Source organism: Lolium perenne, chromosome 3 (genome assembly GCF_019359855.2).
Source record: "Lolium perenne isolate Kyuss_39 chromosome 3, Kyuss_2.0, whole genome shotgun sequence".
Taxonomy (NCBI): domain Eukaryota; kingdom Viridiplantae; phylum Streptophyta; class Magnoliopsida; order Poales; family Poaceae; genus Lolium; species Lolium perenne.
The window spans coordinates 181,890,647-181,908,851 of record NC_067246.2 but is presented as its reverse complement, the minus strand read 5'-3'; the positions used below and the strand labels follow the sequence as shown (position 1 = coordinate 181,908,851).

At 45.9% G+C, this 18,205-nt stretch overlaps 4 protein-coding genes across 8 annotated transcripts; 3 read left to right on the top strand and 1 right to left on the bottom strand.

Annotated features, from left to right (window-relative positions):
* Positions 1-663: 663 nt before the first annotated feature.
* Positions 664-5,579, bottom strand: LOC127342775 (uncharacterized). Of its 5 annotated transcripts, none has more exons than XM_071828253.1 (7): positions 5,105-5,579; positions 3,748-4,970; positions 3,540-3,652; positions 3,313-3,437; positions 2,810-2,863; positions 2,558-2,681; positions 664-1,923 (listed from the first exon to the last, which is right to left on the bottom strand). In XM_071828253.1, the coding sequence occupies exon 7, from the start codon at positions 1,322-1,324 to the stop codon at positions 776-778; it is 549 nt and encodes a 182-aa protein (XP_071684354.1). In that variant the 5' UTR covers positions 1,325-1,923; positions 2,558-2,681; positions 2,810-2,863; positions 3,313-3,437; positions 3,540-3,652; positions 3,748-4,970; positions 5,105-5,579; the 3' UTR covers positions 664-775. The 5 variants fall into 5 exon arrangements, with proteins under 5 accessions (XP_071684354.1, XP_071684356.1, XP_071684355.1 ...); XM_071828255.1 differs by having other exon boundaries at positions 4,864-4,970; XM_071828254.1 differs by having other exon boundaries at positions 2,558-2,684; positions 3,540-4,970.
* Positions 5,580-7,125: 1,546 nt separating this feature from the next.
* Positions 7,126-9,494, top strand: LOC127342774 (mitochondrial outer membrane protein porin 3). Its single transcript, XM_051368782.2, has 6 exons — positions 7,126-7,341; positions 7,462-7,529; positions 8,078-8,188; positions 8,358-8,447; positions 8,545-8,753; positions 8,925-9,494. Exons 1-6 carry the CDS (start codon positions 7,299-7,301, stop codon positions 9,229-9,231), a joined length of 828 nt encoding a protein of 275 aa, XP_051224742.1. The 5' UTR covers positions 7,126-7,298; the 3' UTR covers positions 9,232-9,494.
* Positions 9,495-9,598: 104 nt separating this feature from the next.
* Positions 9,599-11,616, top strand: LOC127342773 (uncharacterized). The gene is made up of 2 exons (XM_051368781.2): positions 9,599-10,325; positions 10,420-11,616. Exons 1-2 carry the CDS (start codon positions 10,214-10,216, stop codon positions 11,190-11,192), a joined length of 885 nt encoding a protein of 294 aa, XP_051224741.1. The 5' UTR covers positions 9,599-10,213; the 3' UTR covers positions 11,193-11,616.
* A 2,483-nt stretch (positions 11,617-14,099) lies between these two features.
* On the top strand, positions 14,100-14,999 carry LOC127338439 (16.6 kDa heat shock protein). The gene is made up of 2 exons (XM_051364546.2): positions 14,100-14,313; positions 14,404-14,999. The coding sequence occupies exons 1-2, from the start codon at positions 14,187-14,189 to the stop codon at positions 14,763-14,765; spliced, it is 489 nt and encodes a 162-aa protein (XP_051220506.1). The 5' UTR covers positions 14,100-14,186; the 3' UTR covers positions 14,766-14,999.
* Positions 15,000-18,205: the final 3,206 nt, after the last annotated feature.

Here is an 18,205-nt window from a genome sequence, read left to right as displayed (position 1 = left end):
GCAACTTAAATCTACCAGGCTATCTCTTCCTCCTCCAGATTTTCAAGGATCCAAACCGTAGAACAGTATGCTTCCATTGAAAAATCACAAGGAATCCCACCTCTTCCACTATGCAGCTGTGCCTCACCCCTCCAACACCTCACCTCCATGGAAAATCCCCTCTATGTAAAAAACACTACCTATGCTGTAGATTACTTGAAGTTGATCTTCCAAAAATCAGAGGTAACTTCCAGGAAAACTTGGTACGATTATTTGTCCAGCAACTTAATCCTCAGACTATACGACAAAAGAGAAGTAGGATTCAGAGACCAGATGGGAGTACCAAACTGAACTTTGATGTACAACAACCTAGTTGGATCAGGGACACAACTAAGGAGACAGACCTGGGACAATAAAGGCCTGTAAATTTCATAGACAAGGGATAACCTGAACCTGGATGTAGAACAACTTAGTTGTGTTGTATAGCAACTTGGTTCAGTTGTGGATACAGATGAGATGCACGTTATGGAAAATAATAGAAGAGGATAAATATTATACATGGAACCAGTATGGTAAGAGCATGTCTAACAGGCCCCGTATTTCGCTGCCCCGTATAACTCTCGCATTTCGCCCCGTATCGAAAAACTGCTCCATTTCGAACCATTCCGTATTTCGCCCCGTATTTTCAAAATTAAAAACCCCGGGAAGTTCATCTTCATTGATCATACTACGGATCATACATACATTCCGATCATACTACGGATCATACTACATCTAACTACGGATCAACCTACGTCTACTCGTCAAGGATGACGTAGGGGATGAAGGCGATGGAGGCCGCCTCCTCCTGCGCCTCCTGCGCCTCCCGCGCCTCGAACTCCTGGACGGCGGCGATGGCCGCCGCCTGCTCCTCTGCTTCCGCCCGAGCTTTCTCGGCGGCATCCGCCTCGGATTCGGCCACCGCACGCCGGAAGGCCGCCTCCTCCTCTGCCGCCTCCTCTTCCTCCTCGCCGCCTCCGCTTCCTCCGCCGCTGGTGCTGCCGATGGTCGCCGCCCATGCCGCCTTGGACGCGCGGTCGCGCTGCCACTCGGCGAGCCACTTGTCGAAGGCTTCGCCGCTCATCGGCTTGAGCGGCGGGTCTTGCCGGTACCACCGCCTGCCCGCGGCGTACTCCCGGAGCGAATCCGGCATGTACAGCGCGCCGGCGTACCGGCACGCCGCACGGCGGCTCCCGGCGGCGGATCTTTTGCACTTGAGCCGCCACGCCTCCTCCACGGTGTCCGGCGAGCGGGATCGCTTCGATCCGCTCGCCGGCGAGGCGGTACTACGGCGGCGGGAGTCCATGTAGGTGGCGGCGGGTGAAATGCGGCGTGGGGGAGCGACTAATTGCTCGCCGGAGCAGGAGGAGGAGGTGGCGGCGCACGGCGGAGCTAGGGTTGCGAGTGAGGGGTTAACCTCTCACTCGCACCTGCGCCCAGTATAAATAGTGGGCGGAGGGGCCGATTTCCTGGGCCCCGTATTCCGCCGAAACGGGGCGGCCCGAATACGGGGCCTGCTAGACGGCCCAAACCGCGCCTGCCCCGTATGTCGCCGGAATTTTACGGGGTGGGCGGGTTATAAGGGGCCTGTTAGACATGCTCTAACAAAATATAGTATGAACCAGATGTGCTAGTACAAACTTAGGTGGTTGAGGTTTCCGACATAGCAAGTAGTTCAGGGTATACGGAAGCACAAACAAAATGTCAACAATGGTTTACCGAACAGAGACACCTAGAAGTTGAACAAACACCAAAACATTTTTCTATCAATAGATTGCAGTAGCAGATGCAAGATAGAACAAAGTTTATGTTCACTTTGAACATAGTGGCATAGCTTTGATATAGGAGACAACATTTGCTTTGTTGATCATGCCGATGCCACAGCCTGGTTCTTTTTGCAACAATCTGGAAAAAAACTACTTAATTACTTTAAGTATCCAACTTGAGCATGCAAGCAAAGGCAACTTAGTTACACAAGTACACAACTTATGCATGATGTTGAAGGAAAAGAAACCTAGGTAGGCTGGGTAGTACGAATTGAAAACATGATGAACAGATCCAATACAACTTAATAACTTTCATTGCCCAACTAAAGCATGCTTCTAAATACAACTTAATTGAACCATTATCTAACTTATGTAGGTTGTTCAAAGGGAAAAGAAAACCTAGGTAGGCTCTGTAGTACAAACTGAAGGCATATGTACAGAAAAGCAACTTAATAACTTTTAGTAGCCAACTTAGGCATGCTTATAAATGCAGCTTAATTCAAACAGTATACAATTTACATAGGTTACTCAAGGCGAGAAGAAAACCTAGGTAGGCTGTGTAGTACAAACTGATAGCATGAGGTTGCGAAAAAAATCAACTTCACTAAATTTAGTAGCCAACTTAGGCAAGCTTCTAAATGCAACTCAATTTGAGCAGTACCCAACCTATGTAGGTTGCTCAAAGGAACAAAAAAACCATTTAGAACAAAAGTTCTTAAAAAAATCAGCAGTTAGGAATTTCCAAACATTGACACTCATTCTTATGCATGTACCTGCTGAGCAGTTTGTGGAAGAGGCACTAGAAGCTCCCTACTGCTGCGTCAGCTTCTGGTAGCCGCAGGCAGGCTCGCTTGGTATTATCTTTACTCATTGATTCTTACCAGACTTAAAGCTTATCTGCTAGAAAGGCAATTTTTCAAGTAAGGAGGGCATTGCTTGGTTGACCAAAATTGATTGCATGGTAGGGAGCAACTTAGTTAGATGATGGAAAATAATACGGAGTATATTTTGATCCTAGAACCAACCGAGGAAGCCTCTGGGTAGGGGACAAGCCTGTGTGCCATCAACGCACTTGCAACCTACAAAAAGAGCATAAAAAACAGGATGAAAAAGAGCACAACTCTACATGATCTCTACTACAACTTAGGCTAGAGCGGAAAACAACTTAGGATAGTAAGCTTTTACATCAAACCTTAGACTACATAACAAAGGGCATAACAAATGCATGATTTCCATGCTACATCTTAGGATACATGGTAAATTCAACTTAGGCTAAACAGAAGAAAACTTAGGCTATTGTGAAAATAACTGAAGAGGATAACTTAGGCTATAGTGAAACCAACTTGGGCTAATCTTGGCTACAACTTAGCCTACAACAAAAAGACAACTTAGGACGGAAGTACAAAACTACGGAAAAACTTTTGGAGGTGAGAATATGCAGAACTAGAGACCATCAACACCTAGGTTTTGTTATCATAAAAAATAATGACCATAAAAAAAGAAAATGAAGGTACAAAGGAAAACACACCGCTTGAACCTTCCGGCGTACGCGAGGAGCCTTTACTGCTCCAGGTACATTTGGCGCAGCCATAGGATGTGCAAGTGCGCCTACATTAAATTTAGGTGCAACCACGCTACGCCCAGTGTCTGCAGCTGTTTGGTTGTCGATAACATCGATAAATGAATGCATCATCGTGGAGGTAAAACATCTCATTTACTCCAAAAGAAAAATATTGTGTCCTTCCTGTTGCATACCTGCTGACCCACTTGTATTTGGGGTGCAGGGAGGCTCCCTCCACCTTCAGGCTCTGGTAAATGCATGTTGTGCTTGCCGATATCGACTGCAAGTAGATGTTTGAGTGCAAAACCTAAAAATAGGTAACAAGAAAATATAAATTTAGAGTTCAACATGTAAACATTTGATCATAAGTAAACTTTGAGTATGAAGTGAATCTCAACTTACTTTAGAAACAAAGAAGACAGTGAAGCAGAACAAACCGTCATACAACTCTACATGATCTCTGGTACAACTTAGACTAGAATGGGAAAACAACTTACGCTAGAGTGAAAACAACTAGATCAAAAAAAAAATGGCGAATAAGCTTATACATCAAATCTCCGCCTGCATAACAAATGCATGATTTCCCTACTACATCTTAGGCTACATAACAAATGCAACTTAGGCTAAACTGAAGACAACTTAGGCTATAGTGAAAACAACTGAAGAACATAACTTAGGCTCTGGTGAAAACTATTTTGGGCTAATCTTGGCTGCCACTTAGGTTACAGGCAAAAGACAAATAAGGCTATAGTAAAAATAAGTGAAAGCATGGATGAACAATATCATCCTTTTCATCAAAAAAAAAACAATATCATCATTACATAGCGATGCTACCAGTAAGCACCCAGATAATAATAGCTCCATGACCAAGGAACGATAAATAGAAACAAACATCTCAAATGTTAGTGCCGGCAAAATCAGAATAACAACACATTTGGAGCATATCAAGACAACAAGGACATAACCATGCAGTAAAAAAGCAATCGGAGGAAATGGAGGAATTCTCTACAATTAATGCATGGACAGATTAATGCCATAGGCTATAGTGGAAAAAAAAACCGGATGAACAACCATGGTGAATTAACTTGGTTGCATCAATTTTAAATAAAGACAACTAAAATGTAGGTGACACCGTCAGATAACTCTACAAAATCTCTGCTACAACTTAGGATACAGTAATTCATGAACTTATCATTTAGATGATTACCGGTTCAGAAAAATCCTAAGAGCATGCATATACAACTTAACTAAGGTGAGTACACAACTTGCCCCTAGAAAAGCGGGGATCTACATATATCTGCTATGGGGGATCAGCTATTCCCCCTGTTTTCCCCATCTGAAAAGGTAGTCCGATTTTAACATATGAATAATCCCACTAGTGAAAAGTCACACTAATTCTATATTTGCATTGCTTACAGCTAGAGAAACAGATCAGTGGCGTGTAGTATCAGTATGTATCCTCCATGTAGAAATGCAAAATTAGAACTAAAGTACTGATATTGAGAAAAATTCTCTTACTTAGAACCGGTGCTAGAGTAATGATTGATAAGCTTTCCAAATATTATACGAGACCTCTGAATGCTTCTTATGTGCAATTTGCAGTCAATACCTCCTATAGCTCGAATCTGCATGTCGAACGGAAGATGGGTAACACTGTTACGTGGGAAACTGAAGGCCAGAGTACGAACAAAACACTGGAAATTAGGCCAAGATAAGGGAAGGAGGAGGGAAGGAATGGGGAATGGATGAACCGACGCACCGTGCGGTCTTCGTGGCTGGCTTCGGCGGTGAACAGCTCACACGAATACTCCTCGTCCACCTTCAGGGCCCTGGATTTGCCCACCTCTTGCGGCTGCTGGATCTCCACGGCCATGCCGCATACCTTTTGGATTCCGGTGGAGGGCCGCGGGTGGTCGAGAAATGACAGGTGTGGAGCGGGCCAGCGTCGGCGAGCAGGACGGGGGCGCCGGCGAGCGGGATGTGGGCGCGGTTGGGGCCCATCGGCGAGCAGGACGGAGGGTGGAGGTGGGTTGCTTCGGCGTCTCCTTCTCGAGGTGGGGCACCTGGCGGCGCCTATGGAGGTAGGGTGCTTCCGGAGGTGGTTTCCGCGCTCTGCCGACGACGATGAAGGAGGGCCGGTGACCTCGAGGTGTTGTGGGGAGGCGTTGTGCCAGCGCCGACGGATCTCGGGGGTTGGTGGAGCAGGAGGGTTGGGGGGCGCGGGAGGTGTGAGTTGCCGGCAGGGCCGGCCCTAGTGGGTGGGCAGGGTGTGCGGCGGCCCAGGGCCCTAAAAATCTGGGGGCCCAATCCTAAATACATGTACATATGTTGCCTGTCTAACTATGCTCAGCTGAAAAAAAGGCCCATGGGCAGATCATGACCGTGCCAGACTTTGCTTCCTATTCCATCGATCTGGGGAGACACAGACGATTAATTAGCTACTCTTCCATACTTTGCTTCGTATTCCACGCAGCCGTGATTGGCAATATTTCTCCGCCTCGTCGCTTTCGTTCTCGTTCAGTTCATTGGCAGCTAGGACTACCAGGAGGCAGGAGGGATCGATCTCCGTATGCAGGCTGCTGGTTGTTCTCTTCTTTCCCCTGCTTACGACTCCCAGCCCCGGACGACGGTCGACGGCACGATGCCATCTTCATGCGACGGTGCGATGATCAGCGATCTCCCGCGCATAGCACAGTTCGGCTGCCCGCACTGATCAGAGATTCAATCGCCGTCCGCCGTCCGCCGATAACAGTTCGCCACTACTCATGTAACACACTCTTTTATTTTAAAGTAATTTTCCTCTAATTCTGAATTTTTGATGGTCACTTCGTCGACTTGTCGTCTTGTCGATGTCGTCTTCCTTGAGAAAGGGTCCATCTGGTCACGCTAAAAGGAAAAGGGCAAAAGAGCTGGCTGCCTTGATACAATCACAGAGAGGAGATATTATTGAAGAATTATTTGAGGTCAACAATGACTCAACAGAGGTTAAATGGTTTGGCAACATTATGCATTGAGAAGAAATTATTGGATGACATCGACATCGATCCCATCATTAGTGACTTCGCATCAAGAAATGTTACAAGGAAATTTTAAGGTACTATGTATAAATTATTACATATGCTACTCGGGTGCATTTAAATGTTATTGAGAACATGTTTTTTACGTATATATTCATTATTACTGTCGTCGTGTCTATATTAAGGCCCAAAATTTTAGTCTCGCCTAGGGCCCTCAAAATCTTAGGACCGGCACTGGTTGCCGGGATGGGTCGCCGGGGGCGGTGCCGGAAAGGTGGAGGGTGGGGCGGTGGAGATAACGTTTAGGGAGTGATGTAGGTGTCGATACTCAGGTGTAATCTGGTCGGGACACTCTCCTTCGACGCGGCCGCGATCGTGCCACCGCTCAGGCATCAGACGGCTCACAAACGGAGGCTCGGATGGACTAACTAGCATCCAAGCACTTTTTAGCCAAATTATATCTTCGTGTAAACCACGTTCCCAATTATGTATTAGTTTGTAAAAATTGAAATAAAAATACCAGAAAAAAATATTTTTAATGTTTGGGGCGGCGTTTGGGGGACGCGGCTGGGAAGCGACGTCCCCAAACGCGACAACGAAACACGTCCCCCAAACGCTCAATCCGGCGCGATTTGGAAACGCTTTGGGGAAAACTAGTGGAGATGCTCTAATAAAAAAAAAAACTAGCCCTCCCTCCGCTAAGCTTTTGCTTCGTCCGCGCGACGCGAATGCACGACGCGACACGAGCGCAGGAATCATCCAGATCAGAGGAAGAAAGTAACAGGACACTTTTAAAACGAAAAATAGGGACAAGATCTGCCACGACTCCATTTTAACTCGTCGCCGCGGCCTCCGCCCTCCGCCGCTGCGATCTCCCTTCCCGCTCTCGCCTCCCCTCCGCCAGGCCGGCCTCTCTCGTCTCCTCCGCCCGCCGCCATGGCTCCTGGACTCTACACGGACATCGGCAAGAAGACCAGAGGTACGGAGAATCTCTCCCTCCTTTTTTTCGAGCGATTCTCTCCCTCCTTCTTTCCGCTGATTGTTTCTTGGATTGCCGAGAACTGGCCGATCTTGACGATGCCATGACTGTTGCGCGCAGATCTGCTGTACCGGGACTACTGCACACACCAGAAGTTCACCCTCACCACATGCACCCCCGAGGGCGTCGTGAGTATCCTCCTCCTCAGTAACTATACATTTCCGTTGCAATTTCACAATTTACTGGCCTCATAAGGACCATAGCAGTATCTTAATTGCGGTCTGCGTTGCATTTCTCCACATTAGTCGACTACTAGGTACATTACAAATCAACATGTTAGCATCAGGCCGATCGATCTCTCTCCTTTCCGCTGGTTTCTGTACTGCTGTTGCCGTCGCAGATTACCATCGTGGCACTGTGCCACTGTTTGTATCGATCTGTGCCCCTTTCGGCATATACCGAATGTGGACTTTTCAGTTTTAGCCATGGAAGAAAGCTATGGATCCTCATTTGTTACTAGGATACCAAATCTTTGTCTAGGGATCATTTTTCACTCACGGCAACTGGATTGCACATCTTTTGGTTTCATAAACATGAAGCACAACTATGTGTTTTATGCTGATTAGTTGCTCACTGCGTATGAAGGAGATGAGCAGATGATTGGTATATAGTTTCGGTATTTGTATCTCTGTGCAGCATTTGTGCTCTCTATTTGATGATTTTGGTTTACCTACAGGCAATCACAGCTGCAGGAACAAGGTTAAACGAGTCCATCTTTGGTGAGCTTCAGACCCAGCTTAAGACCAAGAACCTAACAGTTGATATCAAAACAAACTCAGAGTCAGATGTAAGCCGCCTTTGCTACACCTTTTTTTTCCTCTCTCTCATGCGAACCCTCTGTGCAAATTTCATAGCTGTCTTTGCTTGAAATTTCTTCTTTGAGTCGTATATCTTACTGTTCTTTTATGCCCCATAATCCGAATTTACAACAACTGATGAACGTTTCACATCCCCAGCTTTTGACGACAGTCACAGTTGATGGGTTAGGAACTCCTGGGCTGAAATCAATCCTCAGCTTGGTTGTTCCAGACCAGAGGTCAGGGAAGGTATATTTCTCGCATTCTTCCATTTTCTTAATCCTTGTAATATGCAACATGGTGATCGCTGCAGCAAAACAGTTAATTTGTCTTATTGCCATAACAGCTGGATTTCCTGTACTTGCATGAATTGGCCGGTCTCAATGCAAGTGTTGGGCTGAATCCCAACCCTATGGTTAATCTCTCTGGTGTCTTTGGAAGCAAAGAACTGTCAGTTGGTGTTGATGTTTCATTCGACACGGCAACTAGCAATTTCACCAAGTACAATGCTGCATTAAGCCTCACAAATCAGGATCTTATTGCTTCCCTCCACCTGTAAGCATCTTTTCTATACTCAGCTGGCATATATTAATATGGAATTCTACTAGTCTTGATAGTTAATGTCAGTCATCAGGCTATTATTCTCATTGTAAGGCGCCTAGTGTGCTGCTTCTTTGCTCTAATACTAGCATTTGCTGTGGCGGTGACCTTCCAAATCTTCTGCAGGAACAACCATGGTGACACCTTGACTGCATCTTACTACCACTTGGTAAAGCTACATTCGGCCACTGCTGTTGGAGCTGAGCTGTCCCACAGCTTCTCAAGGAACGAGAGCACACTGATATTTGGATCGCAGCACTCGTTGGATCCCCACACCACCGTGAAGGCACGCTTCAACAACTATGGCATGGCCAGTGCCCTTGTCCAGCATGAATGGCGCCCCAAGTCACTCATCACAATCTCTGGTGAGGTTGACACAAAGGCAATTGAGAAGAGCACGAAAGTTGGTTTGTCATTGGTGCTCAAGCCTTGAGATACATATTTTGGATAGTGCATATCTTTTAAATTCAGTTTTGGTTGATGGGAATAACATGGGGGGAGTACATAGCCCCAGGTCATCTTTGTGGCATCATTATGTTCTTGAATTCTTCTTTTGCCCACATAATCTGTTATCTAGGCAAATGTTAACGCTGACCTTATTATTTTGATCATCAGCGCCTGTTAATAATTTCTGGTGATTAAGACCTGCTGTGAATCTTTTCAAATGTGATAGATTGGTTGTTATAGTTGTGTTAACCTCGGTGTTCATTCTTTGATGTCCTCGTTTGCATTCGTCCACTTGTATGTCTCAGTATAAGAAATAGATGTGCTTCTGATTTAAGAAGCACATATAAAACCTGGAACCTTTTTTTCCTAAAAGTTGGATAAACTATTTATGAAGTATGAGTATGTCTGTTATTCAGGGATTTTTTTTTTTAAAATGTTGATTGGTTGTGTCCTGAACTGCTGTGCAGTCAGATGCTTTGTGGGCTCTTTCAGTTTAAGTTTAAGATTTGCTTGGACAGCATATCATCTCGGAGTTGACTGAATGTGGTGGATTTCGAAGGACTGCAATAGCAAAACCATGGAAATAAAGAATCCCGAGTATTATTTACCTCGGGCAGCTAGTTTGCTTTGGCGAGACGTAGATGAAGACATGGGTGGTAGGTAACTCGATACCGTGGCGCACGCCGAAGGTTAAATGAACCGGAGACACGTTACACACACAGGAGAGGATGATGGGTTACCCAGACCTCCACGATAAAATTTCTTTGTGCCTCTCAAGAAAAGCTTCGAATAGTTTAGCTTACCACACATGCAACGCAAGCATGCAGCCTGAGCCAAGCACCTACATAACTAGGGAGCTCCCCCGACCAGATTGATCAGTACCATCGCCGGCAAGCTAAGAAACCACACGCACTGAAGCTAGGCACCGTTTGATTCCGGCGGGAAGCAAAGCACGTAGTACGCGAGACATGGCGAGCAAGCAAAGATCGTCGCCGGCCAAAGCCGCAGCAGCAGATTGTGATCCGGTGTACGAGTGGGTCATCGGCGACGGCAGCTATCTTCTCCGCCTCACCCTCCCTGGTATGCAGATCAGACCCTTCGTGTAATTGATAGTGGACCTAATGAGATCGATAAATGGTGCTGAACCGCTCTCTTGGATGGTATCATGTTGCAGGGTTCAAGAAAGAGGATTTCCGGGTGCACGTCGACCCCAGCGGCCGGCTGACCATCATCGTCGGCCACCGCCCCGTTGATGGGGTAGCCGGAACCGTGCGGCTGCACAAGGTGTTCCAGCTGCCACACATGTCCGACCTCGACGGGATCACCGGCCGGTACGACGGCAGCGCTCTCATGCTCACCGTGCCCAAGCTACCATCCAGCGCGGTACCACCACCGGAGACGCCCATGGAGCAGGTCAAAGAGGCCGCGGCCGATGTCGGCGACAAGCCAACGGATAAAAAATGCAGGGTTGGACGGGAGGCGGAGCGGCTGATCGAGGCGGGGAGGGCGAGGTTGCAGGGGAGGCAGAAGGAGACGGCGGCGACGAAGGAGCAAACTGCTCCGAGTAGCAAGAAGTCGCCTGCCACGAAAGTGGACGGAAGGAAAGAGGAGCCCAAACCGGAGGCGACGGCGAAGCCAGCCGAGAAGGTTGTGAAACAAGAAGATGATCACGCCGAGAAGGCCAAGGCCGCTGAACACAAGGCGAAGCTCGAGCGTGAGGCGGAGCAGAGGATCGAGGCGGCCAGGGCGAGGCTGCAGTATGCCGCGGAGAGAGAGGCGGAGAGGGAGAGGGAGCAGAATGGCTGCTGGAATTGGAAGGAGCGGGCGACGGAGGAGGGCCTCAAGTGGGCGGAGACCATCGGGAATAACAAGGAGGTGATCGCCACCGCTGTGGCCGCCTTCACGTTAGGCTTCTTCGTCTCCCACAGGATCTTCTCCAGGAGCTGAATAATCATCTCACATGAATGCCAGTACAGCTTACGCTCGTGCCGCCGTGCGTGCGTTCATGCAATGATGCACACATGGACGTAGTACATAGATGGCGGGATACATTAAAGCTTCAACTGTGTATTCGTGTATATACATACAACGTGTGGTATTTGGTATTACCTGCTGACACAACAAAGTGTCACACTGTCACTCTCACGACCTGCTACCTGCCTGAAGTTCTGAAGGTGAACGGATGATCCCCAACGACAGAGGGAGGCCCAATTGGCAAGCGCAGCATATGAATGATAAGGGAGTGGAGTGCGTGTAAGTAAGGGATCCTTATGTGATTGTAATATGAACCCGGTGGTGCTAATTCTCCTCTTCCTTTTCCCCGCAAGGGTACGGGTAAAACCATCTCATACCCGTACCCATCACTTTTAATCTTATCCGTTACCTGTATCCAAACCTCTACTCAAATCTGTCAATGGGTACAAGTTTTTCCATACCCGTCACCCGACAGGATCAACAAATACTCGCGGGTAAAAAATACCCGCGCTTACAACACACCAAATTGATCAGAAAATATGACATGAGGTGAAGCTATCTCAAATAGAGGACTAATCCTCACTAACCTATCAGTAATTGTGAGACTGGAAAGCGTGAGGTTCAGCCTAGCAACATAAAGGTCTGATTAGGGGAAACTTAAGTACTTAAAAATATTACATCGGCCTTCTTATCAAATTTAGATGATGGGTACATGGGTATGTGGGTATGAGTTCTACGACTCATACCCGTACCCGCCCTACCTGATGAGTATGATATTTTCACATTTATAAACTAATAGATTTATTTTATCCCATACTCGTACTCCTATTGGGTTTTTACCCGAGAGATACGCGGGTCATGGGTATCTATTGCCATCCCTACCTGCAACCCAGCTTTCGTCGGATTTCATTAATCTCGACGTCACGCTAAGAGAAAATTTATACAAATCTATCAATCGAGTAAAGTTAGGTTTTGGAATTTACCATGGGACTACCGGAGCTATCAATGGTCCCCGGTCACTCTCGAGCAACTTGGTAAATCTCCTAGAAAGAAGAATTTTTCTTTCTGTCCGATCACGGGTTAGGGGCTTGGTTGCTCCCATCCGTTTTTCCTCCCTCACATGTAACTTGGTTCAGTAGTTACCTAGAAATATGGTTTAAGTTAGCTTTGGCATTACGATTGGATGCTAACAAATTTACTTGGTCTCAGCTAGAGAAAGGAGAGACCATATGATTGGTATCCACACTCGTTGAGGAAGGTTGTGGTTAACTAAACTAGTTTAATCATAATGACTTCTATTTACCAAAACATTCATCGATTCAAGATACGGTCTACATAAAAAAGATGCGCATTGATGTTGTGATTCCATTCTCATGATCGACTTCGTCATTTCGTCAAGTGTTTCAACTCGGTTTCGTGTTTATTTTTAAGTCTTTTTTAGATGAGTTTTGTCAACTTTTCGCACACTGTCGGCCATTTCAAAATTCATTCGGGAAGTAGTTTCACCTCACAATTTCGTACTACTTTCGTTCCAAAGTTTTCGGTATCAACCTCCATAAACAAGTAGATCTATAACTTCGTATAGTATACTGTGAAGACGTAGATGTACTCGTATACGAACGTCAAAATGGAAAACTATGAACGCAAAATTTGTGCGCGATAGTGAGATGACGCTATTCCTTGAAGGAGTTTTGAAACACGTGAAGGGATGCGAAAAATTTGATTAAATTTGGCCAAAAAAGTTTCAAAGGGAAAATGAAATTGCCATTCAAATAGACGAAACAAAAAACCATTCATGCGAATTGTTTCACAGCATCAATAGACATCTTTTTCGTGTACAACATATTTCAAACCAACCACCACTTTGTAGATCGAGGAGGATTAAACTGATGTAGATTGGAATGTTACTTACACATGCTGGTATGGCTTCAGATATGAGGGGGGCACTTTCGCGCTCGCCAGAGCCTTGGCGCGGAGAAACTGCCAAATCAACTGTTCTTCTTGAGCCATATTTTGCCTGTATGTGGGTTGCTTTAAGAATCGTGGTATGCAGAGAATCTTTTTCGTCATATACAATACAAGAAAGGGCTTCGTGAGCAATCAATCACGGCCTATATGTTTTCGAGGAGTGATCGATTGGGTGATCTATACAAACACCTTGGCCACCCAAAATCCATGAGGAGAAACTGGAGGCGGAGATGTCGCACATGCATAAGTACCAAGCATCAGCCTCTACATCTATTCAGTCGTTGCTTCACATGATGTAAGGATGTGATTGTTTGCTCGTAGCATATTTCAGCATCAGGCGAGATCTTCTCCTTAGACCATGTTTAACTGGGCCAAGTCCCTGTCTCTGAATGACAGTTAATTTGTTTGGTTCTTAACAAAAAATAATTAATCTATTTGTACATATTGTTTGGTTGCCAACTAAGCTGCAATCTGCGTGTGAACTAGGAATTTAGGCCTGATTGAAAATCTACCTAAAAAGGTATACTCCACTTTTTTCTTTAAACAAGGCACACTCACATTTTTATCACCAGCCAAGGTATGCGGGCACCAGACCTCGCCCTGCCAAGAGCTTTGCACAATAACATCATGCTCGGGATTATTGAGTTTGTCAATCTACAACGAATGGGACAAACCGAAAAATGCTACGACACTGGATCATTCCCGAAGATTAAGTTTCTGAAATGAAAATATTTGGACGCATCACGAAAGGTACCGGCTGAAGAGACGGACAAGAGATGTTATTTTCTAGAGAAGAGATCCCTAGCCTCGCCAACTAAAGTTGTGCGGCCAAGCTTGGAATAACCAGGGGGGCACAACACCTAAAGCACGGTTGTCAGGTACGTATTAAAGCTCGGCTTTCAAGCAGCAAGGAAGGCAATCCCTGCGCGCGTAGTATCACGAACGGCAGCTTCGGCAAGTCGATCGAAGATCTCGGTCGGTCGATCAGCGCAGCAGACCATGGCGAGCTGGCCGCAGTTATCAGCGAAAGCCGCGGCGGACGGGCACCGATGCGACATCGACTTGGACCTCAAACCCCGTTGGGACGACGGGGCCACGACCTATCTCATTCGCTTCGACCTCTCAGGTAATCTACAAGCTAGTTCACTAAATCCGGAGAGATTGAACCGTTGATTAACTGTATCAAGTACGTGCGCGCCTCAACCTGGTGTTGAAGGATTCAAGAAGGACGAGTTCAAGGTGCTCGTGGACGCCGGCGGCAGGCTGACCCTCCGCGGCCAGCGCCCCTCCGGACACGTGCGGGTCAACAAGGCGCTCCAGCTGCCTCCTACGGCGGACTTCGACAAGATCGCCGCCCGGTTCGACGGCAGAATGCTCTGCCTCACCGTGCCTAAACTGCCGGTTGCCGAAATGGCGCTGGCGAGGATGGACGAAGCGAAAGAGCTGGCCGCGTGGGAGACGGAGGCGGAGAAAGAGCGATCCGAATGGGACCGGGGGCAGGTGATCGCGGCTGCCGTCGCCGCCTTCGCGCTCGGCGTCGTCGTCACTCACAAGTTACTCTCGGCAAAGCATGTCTAAGCACATCGATCATGTCAGATCATGGAACAGTTGAAGCCTAGTCATCGTGGTGCGTCTATGCTAAGTGTAAGAGAAGCTAGAGTACCACAATCTATAGCTGCGACGGCGCATGAACATTTTACTGAATAATTGTGTCTGAGATTCAATTGGTTCACAACTTCACATGGATCAGCCGTGTCATTGTAGTACTCATGTGCTCAATGATGGCCTGTTTTATATCGCCATTGTTTTTTTTCTCTCTCTCTCTCTCTTTTATCGGATTATTTGTGCGGCTATGTGTGGCCGTGCGTACACTCTTATGAACTGTGTCACCATGATACAAGCTTTGAAATAATAAAACGTCCTTTATACAAAAAAAAATCAGTTGAGAAGCTATGGAATTTGAGAGCAGCGACCATAAAGAACTAACTCAAGTATACATCCATGCATGTTGGTTCTTCTCGCATAAAGCCGCATTTGGTGCCTCGATATAGTTTAGTTTTAATTTCTTCTATGTCAGAACTATGTGTTTGAGGAGTTGTATTACAAGATCAGCTAGCTAGGAACTCCACGGTTTGCCACTTCGGCGCCTACGGCTCCGACGGCGGTGAAGAAGTTGGAATCATCTGGCTAGCCATGCGCACACATTCCAAGCTTGCTTCCCTCTTCGACCATGACTACTCAAGCAACAAGAATAAACCTCTCTTGTGCTTAATAAAGAAAAAAAGAAGTCAAAGACACTAGCAGCTTACCACCGCCAAAAAAAAAAGACACTAGCAGCTTCCTTTATAAAGGATGGGGTGGGGGTGGATATACGACTGATACATTTTCTCGATTCATCGGTTTCATGAAAGTGTTATTTCTCACGGATCAACTAGAGTAGATCTAATCGAGTAGGACTATCTCTGTAAACAAATGTGCTGCGAGAGAGAGAACGAGAGGGGCAGAGGGCTGCCTTCTCCAATGGAGGATGAACCTCGGACCTCGACATGGTGGCGACATCGGTGGCGTGGGCGAGGTCGTGGCGGCGGTGGCAGCTCTTCCTGTCGGCACTGCGCGAAACCCTAATCGCTGGGTATGTCGGTGGGGTGTCTGCCAGCTCGAGGAACATCGTACCGATTGCCACCGCCCCCACCTATCTATATAGCGCAGACGACATGGACCCACCAACCAGATGCGGTTGGGCGCCCCCGATCAGGGCGCATTGACCAAGGGATCGGCTGAGCCGTTGGGCTCGTGCCGTTGAAGATCATCCTAACATTCTCTCCCCTGATCTCAACTTTTCTTTTAACTTTATACTTTCACCTTATTCGTTTCATTTTGGATCAGTCCATAGGGCATGTTTCATCGTCACAGCTCTATTGTCGATAGAATCAAACAACTACAATACACTTCTCTGTTTTGAATTTACTTTTGGACCTCTTATGATCCAGGATAGGTAAGATTTTCCCTTAAACCCATGCCGGCTACTTGTTCCTTGAACACATTGGGTGGTAAGCCTTTCGTTAGCGGATCCGCAAGCATATCTTCTGTCCTTATATGCTTGAGACTTATAGTTTGATCCTAGACCTTGTATTTCACAACATAATACTTAACCTCAATCGGCTTCGTAGCATTACTCGATTTGTTGTTGTGAGCATAAAATACTACGGGCTGATTGTAGTAGTACATCTTTAGTGGTTTATTAATACAATCTACCACTTTCAAGTCGGGTATAAATTTTCTTTAACCACAATGCCTGCCCCGTGGCTTCATAGCATGCTATAAATTCTGCATACATTGTGGATGATGCAACTATTGTCTGTTTGGAGTTTGTCCACGAAATAGCTCCCCTGCGAGAGTGAATACATATCCAGATGTGGATTTTCTTTCATCTTTATCTCCCGCAAAATCTACATCTATATACCCTCTTATTTCTAGGGAACTAGATCTTTTGTATGTTAGCATGTAGTTCTTTGTGCCTTTCACATAACACAATGCATTCTTTACCATTTTCCAGCGTTCGAAACCTGGATTTTCTTGATATCTACCGAGTACTCCGGTGATAAAACCTAAGTCAGGGCGAGTGCACACTTGTGCATACTGTAGGCTTCCAATGGCCGAAGCATATGGAACCGCTTTCATTTGATCGAGCTCATATTGATTTTGGGGACTTTGAAATTTCCCAAAACTGTCACCCTTGACTATAAGGGCAGGTGTGGCATTGCTCTTATGCATATTATACTTAGCTAGAATATTTTCTAAATAAGCTTTTTGCGATAATCCTAGTACTCCATTTTTCCTATCTCGATGAATTTCTATGCCCAAAACATATGATGCTTCACCAAGATCTTTCATATCAAAATTTAAGGACAAGAACTTCTTTGTCTCTTGCAATAGACTAACATCACTGCTTGCAAGTAGAATATCATCCACATACAAGATTAGGAAAATATATTTCCCACTTTTAAACTTTGCATAAACTTAGTTGTCCTTAATATTTTCTTTAAATCCAAATCGCTTAATTGTTTCATTTAAACTTTAGATACCACTATCTGGAGACTTGCTTTAATCCACAAATTGATTTATTTAGGCGACATCTCATTTCTTCCTTGCCCTCCATGATAAAACCCTTGGGTTGTTTGTTGTAGATATTTTTTTTCTAAATCCCTATTTAGAAATTCCGTCTTTACGTGCATTTGATGCAACTCTAAATCAAAATGTGCAACTAGTGCCATTATGATTCTGAAGGAATCATTACATGAGACTGGAGAAAATGTCTCATTGTAATCTATCTCTTCTCTTTACGTAAAACCTTTTTCCATAAGTCGTGCTTTGTACTTTTCTACATTCCCATTGGAGTCATATTTTATTTTGTAGACCCACTTGCAACCCACTGTTTTGGCTCCTTTAGAAATATTTTCTAAGTCCCAAACATTATTGGCATTCATCGATCTCATTTCGTCTTCCATGACCTCCACCCACTTTGATGAATCTAGGCTTCTCATGGCTTGTTCATATGAAGTGGATCACCTTCCATATGAATTGTTTTTGTGTTGTAAACTTGTAATCAGTCGAAATGGCTGATTTTCTAGCTCTTGTATACCTTCTAAGGGCCTCATTCTCTGGAGCATTTTGTTCCTCAACTTGTGGCTCAGCTTCTGGAGGTGGCTGTTGTTGCTCCCTTTCATGCTCAACAAATGTTTCATTTGGCTCCTAACGGGCAGGTTCCGAATTTACACTCATCGTTTTCATGGGTGGAGTCACAACAGGTGCTCGCACCATAATCGTGGGGATTATCAGTGCTGGTGCACATGGTGGCGCAAAAAATGGCTCCTAAGTCATCGGATTAGGTGCATGCACCCTCTTCTCCTCAAGATCAATTTTCCGAGCTACCATGCTCCCCCTCATCATTTCGTCCTCTAAGAAAACAACATGTCTCGTTTCCACAAACTTTGTGTATTTATCTGGACAGTAGAAAC